This window comes from Plodia interpunctella, chromosome 23 (assembly GCF_027563975.2).
Source record: "Plodia interpunctella isolate USDA-ARS_2022_Savannah chromosome 23, ilPloInte3.2, whole genome shotgun sequence".
NCBI classification, from domain to species: Eukaryota; Metazoa; Arthropoda; class Insecta; order Lepidoptera; family Pyralidae; genus Plodia; species Plodia interpunctella.
In genome coordinates this window covers 6,455,149-6,476,779 of record NC_071316.1, presented here as the reverse complement: position 1 = coordinate 6,476,779, position 21,631 = coordinate 6,455,149, and the positions used below count along the sequence as shown (strand labels likewise).

The 21,631-nt window shown below is 35.7% G+C and overlaps 1 protein-coding gene across 3 annotated transcripts in view; it reads left to right on the top strand.

The window, feature by feature from the left end:
- The window catches only part of ClC-a (Chloride channel-a), a 65,956-nt gene that overhangs the window by 20,373 nt on the left and 23,952 nt on the right, over positions 1–21,631 (top strand). The window contains exons 1-5 of one of the 3 annotated variants that reach the window (XM_053763340.1): positions 234–356; positions 704–884; positions 16,776–16,938; positions 18,566–18,688; positions 20,993–21,121. In XM_053763340.1, the coding sequence (XP_053619315.1) occupies positions 807–884; positions 16,776–16,938; positions 18,566–18,688; positions 20,993–21,121 (493 nt within the window). In that variant the 5' untranslated portion in view covers positions 234–356; positions 704–806. Of the gene's footprint in view, positions 1–233; positions 357–703; positions 885–16,775; positions 16,939–18,565; positions 18,689–20,992; positions 21,122–21,631 lie in introns of those variants that run through there. The other 2 variants (XM_053763338.1, XM_053763339.2) reach the window with 2 other exon arrangements.

Here is a 21,631-nt window from a genome sequence, read left to right as displayed (position 1 = left end):
TTTATAATTTTGGTAGAAATTAGGATAAATAAATGTTTGTTTTTTATTTAAGGATAAAAATGTTTAAGTAGGCATTTCCCTGTTGAAATGTATACCTGACTGCAATGCTAGAACCAGTCTATTAACATAATCGCAAACAGCAATTGAGCAATTTCCAAATGAAAATTACACTTGACATAACATGAGATGATAAGGATCATGTGAACGCGCCTTAGGTTTCAGTGTTTCAGACTGTTTAGTGTAGGCAGTAGCCGCCCGGTAAAATGCTTAGTTTGTCTTTACCTGGTCTGGTCGCACCATCCTGTAGCGATGGAGTCTTCTAAACTTTAGCAATCTAAATTTGCCTAATAAACTGTGTAATATTCCTGGCAATTTAAAAAAAAAAACAAAAAAAAAAAACGGTCATTTCGAAAATAGAATTCGAAAGTTTAATATTACAGTTCTTTTTTTGTTTTCTTTGCCTTAGAACGCGTTTTGAATTTGGAAGCAGTGATGTGAAATTTTCCCAGTGTAGATAGTTTACTTTTGAATTGTCTTGGGAATCGAAAACATCATTGACAGTAATTTAGTCATAAAAGTAGTTTGTCACGAAAGCGGATATGATTTGCAAAACAATCATTTTATAATATTTTTATTTTCTCGACGTGTCGCATAAAATAATGATAAAAAAAATATCTGGATTATATTATCTTTTTTATTCTAGCCATAAAATGTAACAGTCAAGGCAAAATAATTGAAAAGTAGATTAATCACACTGGGACAGTGAAAGTAACCGAACTTTTTTTGAGTGGGAAAAAGTATAAAAAATGCGGTTTAAGAAGCAAACCCTGGTGTCGGGGGACACCTCTGAGGAGGAGATCGGACACAGTTACCTGGGAACTTTGGTAAGTTGGGAAAAATATTGAAATTATGTTGTCATTACTTTTCCCATTTTATTCGGACCGGCACTAAATGTTGTCATTTAAATCAAATATTCGTTCAGTTCTAAATGAAATACTCGTTTCAGCGTTAATTCCAAAAATATTATGCCCTATGCCCAGCTATTATGCCGAAAATATTAAAGTCCAATTCGTAATCCGTCGTTGCGTGTCATTTGTTGCCACATCGTCTCCGTGTGCCTAAATGTGCAATTATTAAAAAAGATTTTAATTACATTCGACATTTAAACAGATTTGTTGTCAACCAGTATTATATTTTTTAAATTTCTGTCGACTTGCTTGCATTCGATAACTGATAGTTTAATAGCCTTTTTTTAACTTATATGATGAATATTTAATAACTTGATTAAAACTAAAGTTATATATAGACATGTCAACTCTTAGTAAACTATAACCTTCGTTTGTTTGACCGATTTAGTAACAAATGAGCAGTGAGCATTCCTTTAATAGTTTAGATAAAAGTGGAGTTTTCAAATGATTTTATGAATGGTTTAATATTTTGACATTTTCCTTTTGATTTCTTATATAATTAACCTGCCACTTTTTCTGATAACGTGCATTTTCCACTTTTGATGTTCGGTAAATGCTATTTTGCATTGTATTTCTTGTCAAATTAGACAAAACATAAAATTTTCCATCTCAAGCTTGTATTTTTTACGACCAAAATAAATGTGAAACCGATAAGGTTATAGGTCGTTCACGACGTGTTAATTAGTCAATAATGACTCACTAATGATGCTAATATCTCATTACGGCCGAACAGAGTCTGATCATCGAAATGTTTGCACCAATTTGAGCGCATATGAAAATGATAGCACAATTACGAAGCACTAATTTTCCTCGCGAATCTTAACCATGTCATGATCAAATAGGCTATGTATCAACGTATATATGTAGAATATCGGCGTTGCGTCTTCACTCGGGTAAAACCATAATAAATTATAACCTATACCTTATCAAGAATCATACTAATCTATTGGTGAAACCCGTACAAAAATCCGTCCGTTGTTTTCTAGTTTATCGCGTTTATTTTACTATATATAAGTAAAGATTTATCATTTCATACTGATCTGAAAGAGCTGGAAAAACATAGAATATTCGCCCGCTCCGATTGCAATATCCAGTAGCACATAGTATGATACTCGGTGTAACAAAGACTTTCAACCACACGTTATAAAATAAGGTTCTTTTAAGGAAACGACTCTTTTAAGGGAAACGAAAGACAAAACGGAAAACATTGAGATCAATATAAAAAAGTTAAATCAAATCAAATCAATTGATTGATTTGATTTGATTTGATTTGATTGATTTAAGAATATCGTAAAAAAGCAGGAATAATATAGCTAAATCGACTTAGCAATCGGAGCTGCTATGGTATACCATACCAACATCGAGCTATAGCTCGATTAATCACTTTCCAAACTGTGCAGATCGATTCACTTCTAGGTGATCTTGAGTTAATTATTATAGATTCTCATAAAAATAAAAAGAATTTATGTTTAAATATGTAAAAGCATTTATTCAGAAAGTAGACCTTCAAAGGCAAAATTAATCTATATATATATATATATATATATATATATATATATATATATATATATATATATATATATATATATATATATATATATATATATATATATATATATATGTATATATAAAACTCTTGCTTTACTGAGTGCCTGACTAACAGACAACGCACAGCCGAAACGAAGCTGAAATTTGGTGTGTGTTTGGTGAGCACTAAGAAGGGATTTCCTGAAATTGCCATGTGAAACGGATCTTTTACTCACATACGAAGTTGTGGGCAAAAGCTAGTATTATTATATGTACATTCGAATATGATGATGATGTATCCGAAAGCAACTTAACCAACCAAAACAAATACATCCTATACTTATGATACAATACAATACTTATGAATGTTGATAAAAAGTATACAAACAAGCAATCATACCTTGTTTATATACATAATATCTCAGGTTGAAGGACTTATCAGACAGAGGTTGGGGAATATGTATTAAAAAATATACGCAATGTATAAAATTACGGGTTAAAAACTAAATTTTGGACTTTTGAGGGTTAAAATAGTTAAGTCAGTTTTTATTATGGCAAATTATATTAATATTGGTTTCACATAATGCTTTTAACTTATTATCACACCGAAGGCGAGAAAAACAAATGAATTCCTTGTTACTTACTGAAATAAAAATGGCGAAAAATAATTAAACTTTTCGAAGAAAATATTTAAAAATTATAAATAATATTTTTCAGTAATTTATATCCTTAGTTTCTAATACAATTTAAAACTTTAGATTTTTTTTTTAAGAAGGCAACATAATAATCCTTTTAATGTATTTCATTATTAGAAGGAAATATATTCCGTTTATTCCCATTTTTCTTGTAATTCGGCACATCACTATAATTCGAAATTTATGACTGAAATGATACTGACATCACGTACGGTTTGTACCTATACATTTTCAATTGCTTAGTCAATAATCCATACTAATATAATAAAGAGAAAAGATTTGTGTGGTCAACTTTTAGGTACCGATTTTGACGAAGTTTTGACCTTCAAAAAGAACATAGGCTTTTACCGCGAAAAACGCGAACGTAGTTGCCGGCGGCCGCTATGAAAACATTTTTTAAATTCATGTATTTTGGAACAAGGTGGCGATTAAAATCGATCGAACGTTATTAAATCGCGGTAATCGAATAAAAACATAAACAATAATAGAAACAAGGTAAATCATCGTCGTCGAGTCACGGGACCGAGAAATCATTAGAATATTAATTAGAATGTAAATATAAATTCATTAGTGAGAACAGTTGTAGAGCGCGTGTAACATTTAAAATGGGGTTTGACTTTTGCCGCGACACGCAAGGTATAACGCAAAATTATCATTTATATAAAAACTTATTAAAAAAATGTCATCGATTTGAAACACAAAATCGTGAGTAAGGGATGAGTTACCCATTGCTTGAGTGGAAGTCAGAGCTAAATTCAGGATTAAGGAGATATATGTACATTAAAAATATTGTTTACTAGACGTTGCCCGGGGCTTCACTCCCGTGGGAATGTTGAGATAAAATATAGCCTATAACAATCTTGGATAATGTTGTAATGGTGAAATAATTTTTGAAATCGGTTTGATAGTTTCTTCCTCACACAAACCTCTTTATAATAATAGTATAGATAACTACCAGTACTCAACCCCATTGCTTTCAACCTACAGTCAGCATGTCATGTTATCCTGCGAATTTCCAATGATTTTGGGACGTGCTGAGAGCGATAAATACACATGCATGTAATGTCTGGCCCAAGCGTGGTGCAGTATCCTCATAACATATGTAATTGGTTTATGACATTATTACGTACGTTTTGTACATTTAGCTTTTTATTTATATATATATATATATATATATATATATATTTTTGTGTGTCAATTTTCAATAATTTTAATGGAAATTCAACTTTTATTTTATTTATTCATTCAAATTTTGACATTTTTAATAATTATGTAAATTCGTCCTCCTAATTTTTAATATATGTATAAGAACCTATATTTGTTAATTGACGTCCTTGGAGAAAAGGCTGCGGTGAAGTTTGTTGCGCCGCTTCCTCTTCACCTGCGCTTTGGAAGCCGGCAGTAGACTTAGTTTAAGTAATTTTTGACGTCAATAAGTGATGTATATCATCCTAAATTGAATAAAGAATTTCGAATTTGAATTTTTGAAACCTCCCCCCCCTGTACTATAATAAATATGTGTTCACATGGTGAATAAAAAAAAATAGTTTAATCAATTGACCATAATCGTAGTCAGGTACGTGTGGTATATATAATGATAACCCGAATTTTCCCCGAGTTGAAATTTTATCAATATTGTGTTCAGCGGCATGATTTATTTGAGCAACAAAAATCTATCGAAACAGTTAAATTAAATAATATATTTATAATTAGCAACATAATTGGCGATATCGTGAAGTTTTTTTTAATTAATTTTACATTAAACGTTCATTAAGACAGTGTTTTCATACAAACTTTACAGTTCCCACGTAGTTTGCGCATGCTCTACAACAGATAATGAAAGGCATTAGTCTGTAAATGCTACACAATTAAAATAAAAATAATTATGTAATAGAAATAATACAAATAATAATACATAGAAGTGTCAAAAATGAAATTGGACATTGCGCTATTTTGTAGCCCCCTGACAGCTACAGGAGAAAAGGTTGCGGTGAAGTTTGTTGCGCCGCTTCCTCTTCACCTGCGCTTTGGAAGCCGGCAGTAGACTTTGTTTAAGTAATTTTTTGACGTTAATAAGTGATGTATATCATCCTAAATTGATTAAAGAATTTTGAATTTGAATTTGAACATCAAGACAAGACACATAGCGCGTACACACATACCGCGTAGTCAGAATGTGCACAGCAAAATTGTAAGAAAATTTTACGCACGTGTACACGCGCGTATAAACGCATGCGTTACAGTTTCATACAACCGTGCAGCAAAAATTCTACACAGGCATTGGGTGTGCACGAGCCTTTAGACTGCCGAGGCCAACAGATCTATATATACTTTATTTCTCATTTAAGCGCATTTGCGGGATTCTTCCTCAGCCCAGGTTGAAGCCCAGGGTCGACCCCCAAACTCCTCTGCTGTGTCTGTCTGTTGCACGAATTTTCATGCGGTTTTCACCAATAGATAGTGCTATTCTTGAAGGTTTCAGTTTAAGATCCGACGAAGAAGAAGCCGTGACGGGCGGCTAATATTCATTTATATTATTTTGTATATTTTCATTAGTTTTCATGTCATAACACACGTCTCGAACTTACTTTGGGTGCTAACTCAATCTGTGTGACTTGTCTTTATATATTTATTTATTTATTATTAAAAAAAAAGTTAAAAAATGACACTTCTACTCGTCTTATTATTGCAAGTTCTGTGGTAAACACACTCATTAGGTTCGACATTTATGTGTAGATAAACACCGGTCATGTGACTCCAAGTCTCGTATATATAAGAGTATACAGTATGTCACAACAAAAGTTTATCAGATAGTGACAATTAATTTTAATTATGTTGTCTGTTATTCCGCACAGAGTTCTCATGTTTACCCTCTCTCTATGATGCCGGCTGGGTGTTTCTCAGTGCGCTGTCATTACAATTTTTCTAATTTTAACAAAAACAAGTATTAGTTTTACTATGTGACTTTAAAATAATTAATCTGTACTGTGGTAATGTTAATTTTATGAATGATACATTTTGGAAATGATTCCATCCTCAAGACAATTGACGGATCGTAATGACACCGCGGCCGCAGCGATCGAAACGCTCTGAGCACCATACTCCGACGCAGATCAACATACATTGGGTATTTTATATGCCAGCTTTTATTTGCCGCAAGGAAAAACCGGTAATATATGCCGAATCTGCCAAGTTTGGCGTACTTCTTGCCGATTGTGTAAATAAAGATAGTATTTTAATTTTTAAGATTTGACTGCAATTTTACATCCATCCGCTTGCCTGACGTCAACCTATATTATACGATGTAATAATAATAATATGTCTTTATTCATGTTACTTAAATAAAAGTTATACAATAGATCTAAATTAAGATTTAAAATAAAGCAAAGTTGCCTGAGCTAGGAAGCAAAATCATCCTGTGTTTCAGACATTAAAAGGTTTTAAACTTGTACAAAACTAATCATATATATAAAAATCATATTAATAATAACTTATATTACAAAAGAAACAAGTAAAATTATTTTAAAACTATAAGTAATTCTTCAGTTTCTTCATAGGTCATATTTAAGAGGGTTTCAAGGAGGAATTTTTTTTAATGCTATAAGTGAGAGGATAAAAACTTAGTTTTTCATTTAATCTGTTGTAAAGAAGTGGACCAAGGAAGAGGAAAAATCTATGAGTGAATGCATGTTTTGTTTCTACGCTTTTGTTATATAGATATACTGTACATATATAGATATTTTTATAGAGATCAAACCCAGAGTCGACATTGGCGGACATTACGACAGCAATCAGAATTCCTAAACTGCCTGCCGCACGTCAAATGCCATACAAAACAATATTCCAGCTAGAATCTAGACCAAGTTCGAGCGAAGGCATCACATACATTACCGACAGTAATACTATGATACACATACAAATGGAAATACTATAAGGTCCACCTCACATTGGGCGAGTAGATGAGCGAGTTTAAAATCAGTCATTGAGTGAACTGTAGTAGTGTAATGTGTAATTTAAAAAAAACTAATTTAAAAAAAATGTACTTATGGTTATTATAGATGGAGTAGAGTGAGATTTTTTGTAATTTTTTAATTTTCAATTCTATTGTTTTATCGTTTAATATTTAAAATTATTTATCTTTAATTTAATTATTTAATTTAATTATTTTATTTAATTATTTATCTCTTAAATGACAAAATTAGTAAACAAATATAGTAACTACGAAGGATTCTCTCGGGCGCTGCAATGGGAGAAGGGCTACGTGTTTTGTTAAGTTTTTTATCTGTAGTAATTATTTGCAGTGGATAGCAGCTCCTCCTCCTCAACACTATACCAATGTGAAGGTAGCCCCATTAACACCAGTGCTTTCCTTGTAAAATGTCACGAGTTGGTTTGCATCACAATTCAACATGACAGCCATATGTATATCATATATATATATATCACAATACTATGTCATAATGAACGGGACATAGTAATAACGTTCAGAATTCCAGTCGAGAATATCCTTTCTAACTTCTGTCCTCTTTTTTAGTGTTCTGTCCCTTTCTGTGCATCTTGTCGCGACGATATATACGTGTATAGCGATAATTCACTTTTGTTGTCCTTGGCAAAAGGGGCAAACCCAAGAAATGCTGCCTTGATGTCGTCAAGGATGACATGCGTGACAATGGTCTGACAACTAGGGATGCCGACGACCGTGCGAAGTGGAGACGAAAATCTAGGAAAGCAGACCCTGGGCTCCGACGCTCAATGGCTGCGAAAGAAACCGGGAAAACGCCCAGATTATAGTTGTTGAGTCGGTGAGATTTGACGTGATTCATGTAGTAGTAGAAGTGGACTGCCTAAGCCAGCGGTTCTCAAACAGTATTGCATATGGAAGCCTTTTGGAAAGCTAAGCATTTGACGGAACCCTAAATTATATGTTGCAAAATTGAAATTTGTTGTCAAGGAAATGAAGAGACGAAACGAAGGCGCTGTCTCCTGCTGGCTAGCAACACTGGGTGTTTATCAACCAATCTTGACCATTCTATTTGGCAGTGGCAACAAAAAATGTAGTTCCGTCAATAATCCGTTCTTTTTTAATTCTCTTGACCGACTGTTGACGGATAAGAATCTCATTGTTACATAATATGTATGGATATTATCACTAGTAGCAACCATTTCTAATTGTTGCTTTGTAAATTGCAGTTCAAATGAGAACACATTCATTTAAACACCCATAATGGTGAGACTTGTACAAATCACTAGCCATTTCATTGATTAGTTAATTAGGGAAATTATTTGCGGTATGTTTTTTTACATTGTCATTTACTGTATCTTTCCCATACATTGCATGGGAATTAGTTCAGTATAACGTATTACATACGGTTAAACTATTTATCCATCAGTGACCAAAAAATTATGTACTTACAAAACTAAAGTTTTCGTGGATAAAAATCCTTGACGGATTATTGTCAACAACAGCAACAGCATTTCTAAAGAGGGTATACATCATGAAAGAATAAGTTGCTTCTGGATAAGAATAAAACCTGGATGGGATGTGTAAATGACATTGACCTGTGAGAAAACTGATCACCTGCCTGTCACCACAAAATTAGCAATAAATCTGGAAGTGTCTTCTCATATTCTTCTTCTTGACCTTATCCCACTCATGTGGGGTCGGCACAGTATGTAAGTTCCTTCCATTTCGTTCTGTCATTTGCCATATCCATTGATACTCTTTTCCTGTTCATACTATCCTTCACACACTCCATCCATTTCTTCTTAGGTCTTCCTCTATTCCTGGAACCCTTTACTTCCCTTTAATGCCCTTTGAGTGACGTGATTTTCATCTCTTCTTAAGATATGCCCGTACCAGCCTAACCCATAACTATGTAATTTCTCATTAACTGGTGCTACTTTCATACTTCCTCTTACATACTCATTCTTTATTTCATCTAATCTAGTTACCCCACACGTCCATCTCAACATTCGCATCTCTGTCGCATGAAGTTTCCTTTCATCCGTCACTTTCGTCGCCCAACATTCAGACATCATTCCATACATCACGACAGGTCTGATAACTGCCTTATAAATGGAAGTGTCTTCACATGTTAGCTCATTATCGCAAGCTGACACCTTGGTAGACATCTTGTAAATTGTCTCACAGGTCTGGCATCCCGTGGGAGCAGGATCCTGCTGATTAGGTAAATTATCGGGTAAATTTCACAATTTGCTCCAATTGCTTTGAGGATGAGTGTTATGACTGCGAAGGTGTTTGTGATTAAGCCAGCTGATAACTTGTTCTGTTATATGTATATCATCAACAATGCCTCGCCACGCCGTTCCAGCCTGGGTCTGGCAGAGAGGCCCAACCCAGAAGGTGCTTGTTGTCAAGGATAATTTGTGTGCAAATGGTCTGACTACTAAAGATGCCAAAGTGGAAAAGAAAAATTAGGAAAGAGGACCCTGTCGCTTTAAAATTAGGAGCTAGTACACCGATATGAGTCGATGGAGATTTTCTTTTTATTGCAAATATTTCTCTTCCCTTATTATTTCTCCCATACATTTTTACAGTATAGTATCACTACCCTTACGGAGTAGACAGAGGCAACACCTTCGAAACATTGAGCTGTATGGTCGTCTTATTAGTGGAATTGAATTTAAATAGCGGAAGATTACTAGCCCATCACTTATAAAAAGAATCTCAAATATACAGCCCTTTCCCTTGATCGACCTCGATTCGACTTGGTCTCTTCATAGTCGTATTTAATCATGGCTGAGGGCCGTGGTAATTACATGGCATTAAACACACGATAACTTGGCACTATTTACGGAGTGGTTTACCATTTCTTACTCAATCTCACACACAAGTTAATAATAATCAACTAGTACGCAGCAGGTTTCCTCACGATGTTTTCCTTCACCGGAAGCAAGTGGTGGTCTATGAAAACTACTATACATAAGTCAGATTGGTATACAAACTCATGGGGCACGAGTAGGATTCGCACCTGGGATCTTTCGTCCACACGAGTCTTAACCATTACACCACTACCGCTTTCGATGGTTTTACTTGCTACTTATATGTAAAACAACAAGACTTTGTGGGTTTGTTTTGTAAACAGCCACAAATTGTTATATGAACGGAAATCTTTGGACATTTTGACGGATGAGCATCATTAATACTGATATCAGTGAATTGGAGGCTAGACGAGTCACCTGTCTCGAGGTTTAAAAATAAAAATAAAATCAATATATCAATATAATAAAACGACCTCCGTGGCCGGACTGCTACACTGGAGATCCCCGGTCAGGTCAACATGGGAAATTACCTTTTTCAGATTGACCTGGGTCTTGGATGTTTATCTATATATATATATGTATATTTTAGAATATAATATCGTTGAATTAGTACCCCATAACACGAGTCGAACTTACTCAATCTGTGTGATTTGTTAAACCACTGGATCGATTTGATGAAATTTGTCACAAAAATATACTATAACTTTCAGGAGTTACATAGCCTAATTTTTATAATGGTTTTACCCGAGCGAAGCGGGGATGGGCCGCTAGTGTATTGTATAGTAATTTTTCAAAAAGCTACAAACTACTGGTATTTCGAAACGACGAGAAGAAATGCCGAAAGAAATGTTGGTCCCTATCATGCCAGAAGGGCTTACAATTATTGTTTCAACGATGCGGTATTGTAATAGTAAACCACATGGGTATTAAGTTAGTTGACCCGCAGATTAACCATGCCTTCGGAAGGATGAGATAACTTACTCAATACAAATATGGTAGTTAGCAGTACGGCGTCGCCTACCGCGTTAATTCCTGAGATTAGCGCGTTCAAACACACAAACAAGATTTATTATATTTGTGTAGATGATAATATAAGTCATAATTTACACTTTTATCTACTACTAGCTTTTGGCCGCGGCTTCGGCCGTGTTTTCCCACTGTAGCAGTTATTTTACCGGGATTAATGGTACCCTATGTCCTTCTACATACATCAAACATGTATGTGAAATTTCAAGAAGATTGGTTGAGTAGATAGAGCGTGAAGAGGTAACAAACTTACTTTCGAATTTATAATATTTGTTAGGATTAGGATTAATAAATAATTGACAACATCATGTGTTACGTGTTCCAGTCGCCTCGTGAGATTCTCATGAGAAGGTATAGAGTGGTCGTATTCTAGGGCGGAATCGCACGTTGTGAAAAAGCATCGTGCATCATTACTGAGTCAAGTCAAGGATAAGGTTGACAGGATGCGGCTGACCTCAAACCAGATAGGATCTCCGGACAGCTGTCTGGAGACGAGCATCACTTGTATATAATGCAATTTCAATGTACACTAGACACCGCCGCTATACACAAACTGACCGATTTACAAGCTTTTATGTAATTTGCAATGTATGTATGTTCAGGTGGCGTCTCTGTAACTCAATTTTGAAGCAGATATCTTCAACCGATCGATCTGAAATTTTGTACCCACGTTTAATTTGGACGACAATGCATTGTTATGTTAAGCATTATCTAATGTTGCACCCAGGAACGGCTCCTGGCGAGGGAACTCTTCAACGGTTTACTGCACGGACATGATTTATGTCACGCATTGAATGCAACATTATGTCTCTGACAACAATAAAAGCTTGTGTCATTTTTGTAAAAAAAAACAACTTATTTGTTCAAAGTCTAAGTGCAAATAATCAAGATACACGTATCAAATCAAACTCATTGCATATCCAGATATAGCTCCACCCACGTATCTTCAGTTGTGTAATTAATACAAGCTCCAATTATAAATAGCGCAATGTTACACCAGTTTGCACTAGTCGCAATTAAGATGTTAAGGTCTGTCTGTTTGGATCCGGATTGTCATTAGTATAGGTACCGTCGTGCCAGAACGAACGATGGCGGGACGACGTTGACAAATTTCTACCTGGATTGCAAGAACTTGCTATGGAGAGAGATGAGTGGAAAAATAAGGGGGAGGCCTTTGCCCAGCAGTGGAACACAACACCTACAGGCTATATAAAAAAATTGGTGCAGTCTATCTTTTGCCTCGACGAAAGTGGTTAGATGACATAAAGGATTGGCCCGGACTTAGATACAACCAACTGAAAATTGAGGCCCAAAGCCGCGAGGGTTTCCGTATGCTGCTGACCTCCAAACTTCAATTCGAAGATGGCACCCCATGATGATGAGGATGATGTCTCTCTTTTATCACACAAGTGTTTGGAGAGCTGGAGTGGGTGGAGCCGCACACAAGCCGCACCTACTAATATTATAAATGCGAAAGTTTGTGTACCTATGTATGTTTGTTACACTTTCACACAAAATCTACTGGACTGATTGTTATGAAATTTGGTACACGGGTAGAATATAACCTGGAATAACACATAGCGGAGCAAAGCTCAGCCCGGGACGCAGCTGGTGGAATATAAGAAGAAAATTCAGGTTTTTCTTGTTTACCACTAGATGTGCCCGGTGCCTCGTTCGTCGTTTCGTTGAGATAAAATATAGCCTATAGCAATCATGGATAATGTACCTTTCTAATGGTGAAAGAATTTTTTAAAATTAGTCCGAAGATTACCAACCTCGAACATACAAACTCACAAACGCTCACCTCTTTATAATAATAGTATAGATTTGTGCGGCTACACAATTATCAGCCGTTAAAATGTTCTGTCTGCATAGTGTGGCTGATGATTACGATGATCATGACATGAAAAAACTCGATACAATTACGTGGTTCTTTATCTAAAGTGAGCTGAAGAAACCAAAAAAATAACATCCACTGCAATAAACTACTGAATACTGCACATCGCACATATCCAATTTCATTGCAAATTCGCCTCTATTATCGCCGCATAGAGCCGTGCAGTGTTTAGTTTTGGAATTTTGAGGATAAAAATAATAATAGTGAACAATGATCGGCAAGAATACGGAATTAGAAAAAAAAAGGCGAGTGTCTGATTCGGCAACTGGATTTTACGCGAACGACGGTTGATTTTTCAACCAATCCAAGTTAGCGAATCTGTCTTTTGTCTGTAGAAGGTGTGTAAAAGGAATGTGATGTGTTAAGAAGTACAGGGAGGAGGTACACACACTTACACTAATAAGGTAATAAAAAAAAAATACAATTTGCTTTTTTTTTTTAAATAAATCTAAAACGGAAGAAGGACGGAGACACGTAGACGGCTGACGGTTGTTGATAGAAAACTGTTGAACTGTTGAATTGTTGGTCGAAATAGTACTCCGGTTACTCACGGTTTTCTTCCTTTATGACTGCCTTTTATGCCTTTTGAGTCGGGCGCCATTGTTAGGTGGTAGGGTAATCTCAGGTAGGGTTGGAGTAGAAATAGGAAAGGCAGACAGTTGTATAATAGTATAATTAATAAGTAAAATACAGACCCTTCAAGGGTCTATAAATAATTTAATATATTTTATTATATATATATTTTTTATTATTATTACAGCGTACGTGTGGTACGTGCCGATATCGTTATGGTAATGAATGAGTCAAATTGTGATTTCAAAATATCAAGTGGAACAATAATTTAAAATTTTGAATTTAGAATGAAAGAAATAAAAATCATGCCGGCGCGCACGCGATATGACTAAAGAGGTCATAATGCGTGGCGTTACAACTTGACGAGCAGTTGCCTTTTCTTCACAATACTGCTTAATCCCAACACCAAATAGCGATTTCAAGGTAGATAAATGTTTTATTTGCTGTATACAGTAGATGCTAAAAAAACGGTCACGTTGTCTCACGAATGATATTTACATGGATATTTACAAAACTTAATAATAAAAATAAAAAAATCAAATTGTACTGTCAACAGCACGTCAACCTATTCAAATTCATTGTCATCTCGCACCTATTACCGCGCCATAGAGGCTTATGCGGGGTAGGGCTTGATGTGCTGTTACTTAAAAAAATATTATATATAATAAGGTAAGCGTAAGAAACTCCCATAACATGTACCCATAACCGACTAGGCTTTCACCATTTCCTGGGTTCCTGTGTTACAAGTATTTAAACTACCTAGAGCCGTTGCGTCTAGGCGCAAAATGTCCTTTTCTCGAAATGTCCTTTCTCAGAATGTCCTTCCTCAAAATGTCCTTTTCTCAAAATGTCCTTTTCTCATAACATCCTTTTCTTAAAATGTCCTTTTCTCAAAATGTCCTTTTCTTATAACATCCTTTTCTTAAAATATCCTTTTCTCAAATAGTCCTTGTGTGTTTTTGATGATAATATAGATAAGCAACTGATTAAAACAGTTTTTTTTATTAAAAGGACATATTGAGAAAAGGGCATTATGAGAAAAGGACATTTTGTGCCAAGACGAACCGTTGCCTGTTATGCAAATGAATATTTTTACTATTATAAACTAAATAGATTTAATTAGAGTTGGTCTTAACCACTAAATCACCATCTGCTTTTTAAGGCAAGGAACCCTAAAACTAAAGTCGAGTTGATAAATCCTGGGCTTCGAGGTCCAGATGTCGGACAGCCGTATTTGGCAATCACATTGCAATAAAAGGATCCTTTTGGAGACGTTGAAGTTTTGTCGACCTCAACATAAATTACACAGTCACATGATTTTACGTAAAAAAATGTATCTTTATGATAAGATGCATCTATACGCTTTGATTCCATATGATATGAAGCCCCGTTTTTGTTACCTGCAAGTAATAATCTCTCGCATATTGTCCTTGATTATGTGGCCTGTAATTCCACCTTAGAATAGGACAATTGTATATCTCCTCGTCGATATTTTACTAAGCGACACACCCTTGGTAACTGATACACATCACAAGCATTCGTAAGAAGTATTGACATCAGGCAGACAGATGTAAAATTATGGTCGAATCTTCAAAGGTGTATTTTTTAAGCAAATTACCCCAGGCTTTGCGGCGTCACAGCTTCGAAAGTAACAAAGAACACGCGAAGATGAGATCGACTTTTGCCTAGCACACTTTTTAGGGCAGTATTATCTTATGTATCATTATAGCCAGGTCTAGAATTATCTCCTTAATCTCCTAATCAAGGTCAGTTTAAGCGTATTTGGAGTACAAATATACACACACTGTATTATCTTTTCGAAAACAAGCTATTGTTTATCCGATAGCTACTGTAAACAAAGCTGCAGTCACGAGTTTGCTCATTAGCTGTTGTCTATGGGCAATCTATGGATGCTGAGGATATTGTTAAAAAGGGAAGGTGTGTTGTGATACGTAGATTTGTCTATGCAAAAAAATTGGTAACCTGCACTATTGTTTTATTTTAATCTTTACCTCTGGAGACAAAAATAAGAAGTGAAAGTTTGAAGGACAGACGTACCCGCCAGATCTGTAGCGGCTGTAGGAAGCAACTAGTAATTTATATATTTTACTCGAAAACTGGTACAACTCCAATGGGAGAGAATTTCCAATAATTAAGAATCGTATCAGCTTTCAGAAATCACTATCGCAAAGTCGCGTCCTGATGTCAGTCCCTATGTATGCATAGATCTTTAAATCTATAAGACGGATTTTGATACATGTTTAATATATAGAGTGAGTTGTATAAATTGTTATGGTTTTACCCGAGCGAAGAAAGGACGGGTCGGTAGTAAAATAAATGAAAATTAAAAGTCTTGAAAGAATAAAATAATGAAGGTATTACGTGAAACAGACAGTTGTAGAAGGAATGAATGAAGGTATAACAGGCAGAACAAATACATTGTGCGTCGACACCATTCAAAATGGGATTTCATAAGAAACAAGAAGAATAAGAAAAAAGAATAGAGGTATCTTGTCTATGGTTTTAAATATAGAGAGACGAAAAGCGGAGACACATCAACAGGATTCCTTTTTACCCTATGGAACCCTAAAAACAACGTTGTTGGTCACGTGCCTCATATAAAATTGGAAGTAATTTTGTGAATTATGCTACCGTGTGGAACACGTATTGGTATTTCCTGTTGCCTAGTACTTCCGGTCGCCATTTTGCTTTTTCACTGTCTATACTGTGCGGTTTACCTTTCTCTCTCTCTTATGTAAGCGTTTTCCCGGTTTCTTCCGTAGTCATTAACGTCGGAGCCCCGATTCCGCTTTCCTACTTTTTCGTCTCCACTTCGGAAGGTCGTCTGCATTGATGTAAGCTTTATTCTCAGTATCGTTGAGGTCCCTGCAGGCGAAATGTATACTCTTTACAATTCAATCAGCTCTATTTGAATTGCTAAGTTATGTGCCAGGTCAAGGAAATCTAACTTTCTTATTCTAGGAATCATATCTTCCTTTCTTTATATTGTTACTTCTGAAACAAGACATACAATATAGACATATTGTTCTAAAACCGAAAACTTCTCTGTTGTGTTTAGAACCATAATTTTTATAGAACAAGGCATTTCTGAAATAAAGTACAAATCAAAGTGCCCACTATACCGCATTGGGCTCGCACGATGAGCTCCTTATCCATCCATTAAAATGGCTAATGATGCAGATGATGAACACAAGATAGGCCTGTATCCTTACACAATCTAAGCCCAAAGCACAAAAAAGCAATTATTAGTGCCCAGAAATTGACCATTTCTCCTGTCTTCCACAGATGTATGGTCGCTACCAACGCGACCTCAGCGAAGCAGCCAGAGAAGAAGCGAGAAGACTGCGCAGACTTCGCAAGAAGCGGCGGAAAGACGATAAACAACGGCAAAAGGAGCTAGAAGCTACCGGAAAACATAGGCCTAGGGGAAAATTCTTCAAAGTTTTAGGTAAGTCAAGAATCAAAAAATATTACGTAAGTTTTCGATGGAAGTTTCGATTGAATGGAAATCACAGGCCTAAGGGAAGTTTTTCAAGGTGAGTAATTAGGGAAAAAGCGAGAATACTGCAATAATACTGGTTAATACTGGTTTAGCAAGAAGCGACAGAAACAATGGCAGTCAGAGTTACAAGCTATCGTGATCAATTTGCTGATGGCAAAGAGGCCTTTGCGGTAGATCTTTAAACTTTTTGGTAAATAGCTATTCCAGAGGTGGTTTAAATATGATATGATAATGAACAATGTCAGAAGGAGCTAGAAGCTACCGGGAAATATAGACATTTGCTGAAGTTCTTTTAAAAGTTTTAAGTAAGTACAGAATCAAGAATACGGTGAGTTTAGGGACGATAGAAAAACAGGGCAAGCAAATGCAGGATGATTAGTAGAGGATGTTCTTAAAAGTTTTCGGCTAGTAGCCAGATCTGAAAGAGATAAAATTAGGAGGACTTTAATAGCCAATTAAGGCGTGGTGTTTGAAGATTGAGAGCTATAAGAAATCTGAAGATACTAGTAGAATAGATTAGAAAAGTGTTGAATTTCAAAAGTATAATGGCACCTATTTCGAAACATTATCTTATCCCCGTGTCCCCATATCATGTCCTAAATCATTTGAGACGTGCGTCACCGGGGGGCCGACCTCGATATCGTCGAATTTTAATTTAAGACCAAGGATACGATGTATATCAATTTATTCTGCGGACGCTGGACAGATATAAACTGAATTTAACGTGTAGTTGTTATATCCTTATGGAGTTCAACTTCAAAATTCTTTAATCGACTTAGAATGATAACAATATATCAGTTACTGTAGATTTCCAAAGCGCAGGTGAAGAAGAACAATTTGATTGACGACGAATATATATATATATATTCTTTTTCACTAGTGTTAATAATGCCAGTTTATAATCGACTTAGAATGATAACAATATATCAGTTACTGTAGATTTCCAAAGCGCAGGTGAAGAACAATTTGATTGACGACGAATATATATATATATATATATATATATATATATATATATTCTTTTTCACTAGTGTTAATAATGCCAGTTTATAATTTTATTATTATTATTTACTTAACGTCTGTCGATGTAGGAAGACGCTAGATGCAAGCTGATTTTAATCGGTCATTGGAAATTTTGGGAGAGGCCTATGACTTTTTGTGGCTGAGAGATTTTTTTTTTGTTTTCAAGGACAAATCACACAGATTAAGTTAGCCCCAAAGTAAGTTCGAGACTTGTGTTATGGAATACTAACTCAACGGTACTATATTTTATAACAAATACATATATAGATAAACATCCAAGACCCGGGACAATCAGAAAAATATCATTTTCCATCATGACCCGACCGGGGATCGAACCCGGGACCACACGGTTCGGAGGCAAGCACTTTACCACTGCACCACCGAGGTCGTCAATGATGAGATGATATGATAACATAGAAGTAACTCCACCGACAAGAGCTTAGCTGTTAAATTTTGTTGATGATGATGAAATATGTCTTGAAAATCACAACATAGGCCGGTGACGGCTTGCGATCTCAATAAATAAACAATGATATAAAGTTGCTTGCAGGATATGCGTGGAGGCACACGTTCGCCCGTCTGGGGGAGGATTGGGTGTTCCTCGCTTTGCTGGGCATCATCATGGCTTGCCTCAACTTCGCCATGGACAGGGGAATTGCCGTATGTAATAATGGTAAGCTTTATTTTATATTTATATAATCGTAGTGGGAGAATCAAATTGTGCGCGACGAAAAAACTCATGGCGTGAGTTAGAGTTGAGAGGTTCTCTCGTCGGAAGCCGATCCTGCATTGTCATGGGATACAACTCTCGGCACTCGCAAATTACGCGAGTACCCGAGTAATAAGAAGATGAGCGAGTGGTGGTTGCTGTCTGTTGTGTGCTAAGTACAAGCTTACAAATTTGTACGGAACAGCATCGATATGCGCGAGTCTAACTCGCACTTGACCGTTTTATTTTTATATTGTTGGTCCGGGAGCGAAATGGTAACATAGAATTTTCCTTCTACTTCTCCCCCGCATATATTATTCACAGGTTCCGATATGCCAGTAGTTTGTATCTTTTTGAGAAATACTATGTATAGAACGTTTCGAACTACCACTGTAAGGTTTTTACCATTATTGTTTTTTATTTTATTTTCTAGTAGTATAACAAAGTACGTGGTCTAAAAGTATACAAAAACATGTTATGATTGTGATCGAATGCTGATAGATAATATAGATACAAAACACGATTAACCAAACAAAATATATGAGAAAATGAATCAGAATCGAGCGGACCAGAGAGTCTACCACGACATACACACGTAGCACGTACGTAAGCGGTCCACTTGCTGTATCTTATTCCCATATCGTGTGAATAAAAGCTAAAATAGAAGTTTAATTTAAACGTAACCAAGCCTTCCGATGTATAAGGAAGAAGTATAATGAAATAATTCAAGTTGTATCGCTGTCTATCAGTTATAGAGTTTTAATGTGGCACGTGGTTCCCGCCCCGAAATAGGATTACTCCACATCCTCCTGTTGTTGTCACAGCATTCCCAAAGAGACAATTCTCTCTCTAAAGTCAATACTTTAGGCAATTAGCCAGATGTAAAATCACAGCCGATATTTCAAATTATTAAAGTCTATTTTTTACTCTGATCCCGGGCCTCGGGGCGTTACAGCCGAGAATGTAGCGTGGAAAATGTGAGGAGATTGAGCATTCATTAATATATTAGTATGAAATCTGTCTACTTTTAATTATCCCATAAAAAATTTATTTCACACCGGCGACACACTACCGTCGAACTCAGACCGATCAGCGAATGAATGAACATTGCTTAGTTTGTATGAGTGCTTTTATTTACCACAATGAAAAACCAGCAATGTATGCTGAATCCGCCAGAGTTTGGCGAACTATTGGCCGATTAGTTTATTATACAGTGGCACTCTATTATTGGTATTTTGCGCAAACTGTTTATATTTTTTGTTACACGCAATCCGAGGTCGGCAAGAGGTAATGAGTTTTTTGCTATCAGGTGTTAATTGGTTAGAAAGTTCTTGTGGACAATAAATAATAATAAAAAACAGATCTAGATACGGTCTAGAGTAGATACACCACGAACTATACATTCAATAGCTTTGTATTAAAATGATCTTCCTCTTATTTTCGTGAAAAAGTATGTATGTATGTATTTGTTAACTATCGACCCGCACCGGCTTCTTACGGGTACAAAAAAACCTTCCTCTTGAATCACTCTAATCCGCATAAAAATCCGTTGCGTAGTTTTAAAGATCTGAGCATACATAGGGATAGACAGAAAGCGATTTGTGTACACAACAGTGTAAATATAAAACAAATAGGAAACCCAGTATGAAGGCAATACTTATTACTATAAAAATTTCTTCCAGTAAACTTATTACTATAAAAAAACCGAAAATAGTTCTGTATTAGTCTATGTCCTCGAAAATGTGTTTTTCTTCTTCACTACATAGTATGTATGATTAGATCTTTGAAAATACGCCACAGATTTTGATGCGGTTTTTTTAATAGATAGTGTGATTCCTGAGGAAGAATTTATGTCTATAATTTATTATGATTTAACCCGAGCGAAACCAGGACAGATCGCTAGTATATTATATTGTTATTTTTTTGTGTAAATTGATGCGGTGGTGGTGTAATGGTTAAGATCGTCGCCTGTGGATCGAAAGGTCCCAGGTTCGAATCCTACTCGTACCACATGAGTTTGTATACCAATCTGACTCATGTGTAGTAGTTTTCATCGACCACCACTTGCTTCCGGTGAAGGAAAAACATGGTGGTTGATTATTAACTTGTGTGTGAAATGGAGAAGGCAATGGTAAACCATTTAATTAATAAAGCCAAGAAAGTTGTTACGTGTGTTTCAGTCTATGTAATGACAACGATCCTCAGTCATGAGGAATACGACTGTGAAGAGTGTACTTTGTAATACGTTGAATATAATTCCTATTTCAGCACGTATGTGGATGTATTCAGACTTGGCCACGTCTACCTTCAGTCAATATGTGGCGTGGGTGTCACTGCCGGTGTGCCTCATCCTATTTGCAGCTGGATTTGTGCATATTGTCGCTGCACAGAGTATAGGTAAGTTTAGGAAAAAAATTAAATGTCCGTGTATAGATCCTTGAGGAACACCTGTAGTATAAACATCTTAAAAGACTGACTGAAAGCCTGTTTCACTGCTTGCTGATAAAGTATCTGATAACCAAGCTAGATATATACAACATATCGAACAGATGGCGTTGAAAATTGTGTTTTACAGTATTGGATAGGGTTAACTGGCCTATCACAGGTTAATTCAGCTGTTAATTTTATCTAACAATATAATATATTATCAGAAAGTCTATCATCAGTCAACACATGGCCTGGTTGTCACTGCCCGTGCACTCTTTCTATTTGCAGCATATTATAAACTTAACTTTAACTATAAAGGGCCTAGTAAAGAACCTTGTGGAACACCTTAGTTCAACATAGCTTTCTTTGTGAATATATGACTTGACTGGATTGTGAAGTATCGTTTAGCACAGAGCGTTTAGATTGTTTCACAGTTATTTAATAAATAATGAATAGGTAACGAAACAAAAAGTGATCAAC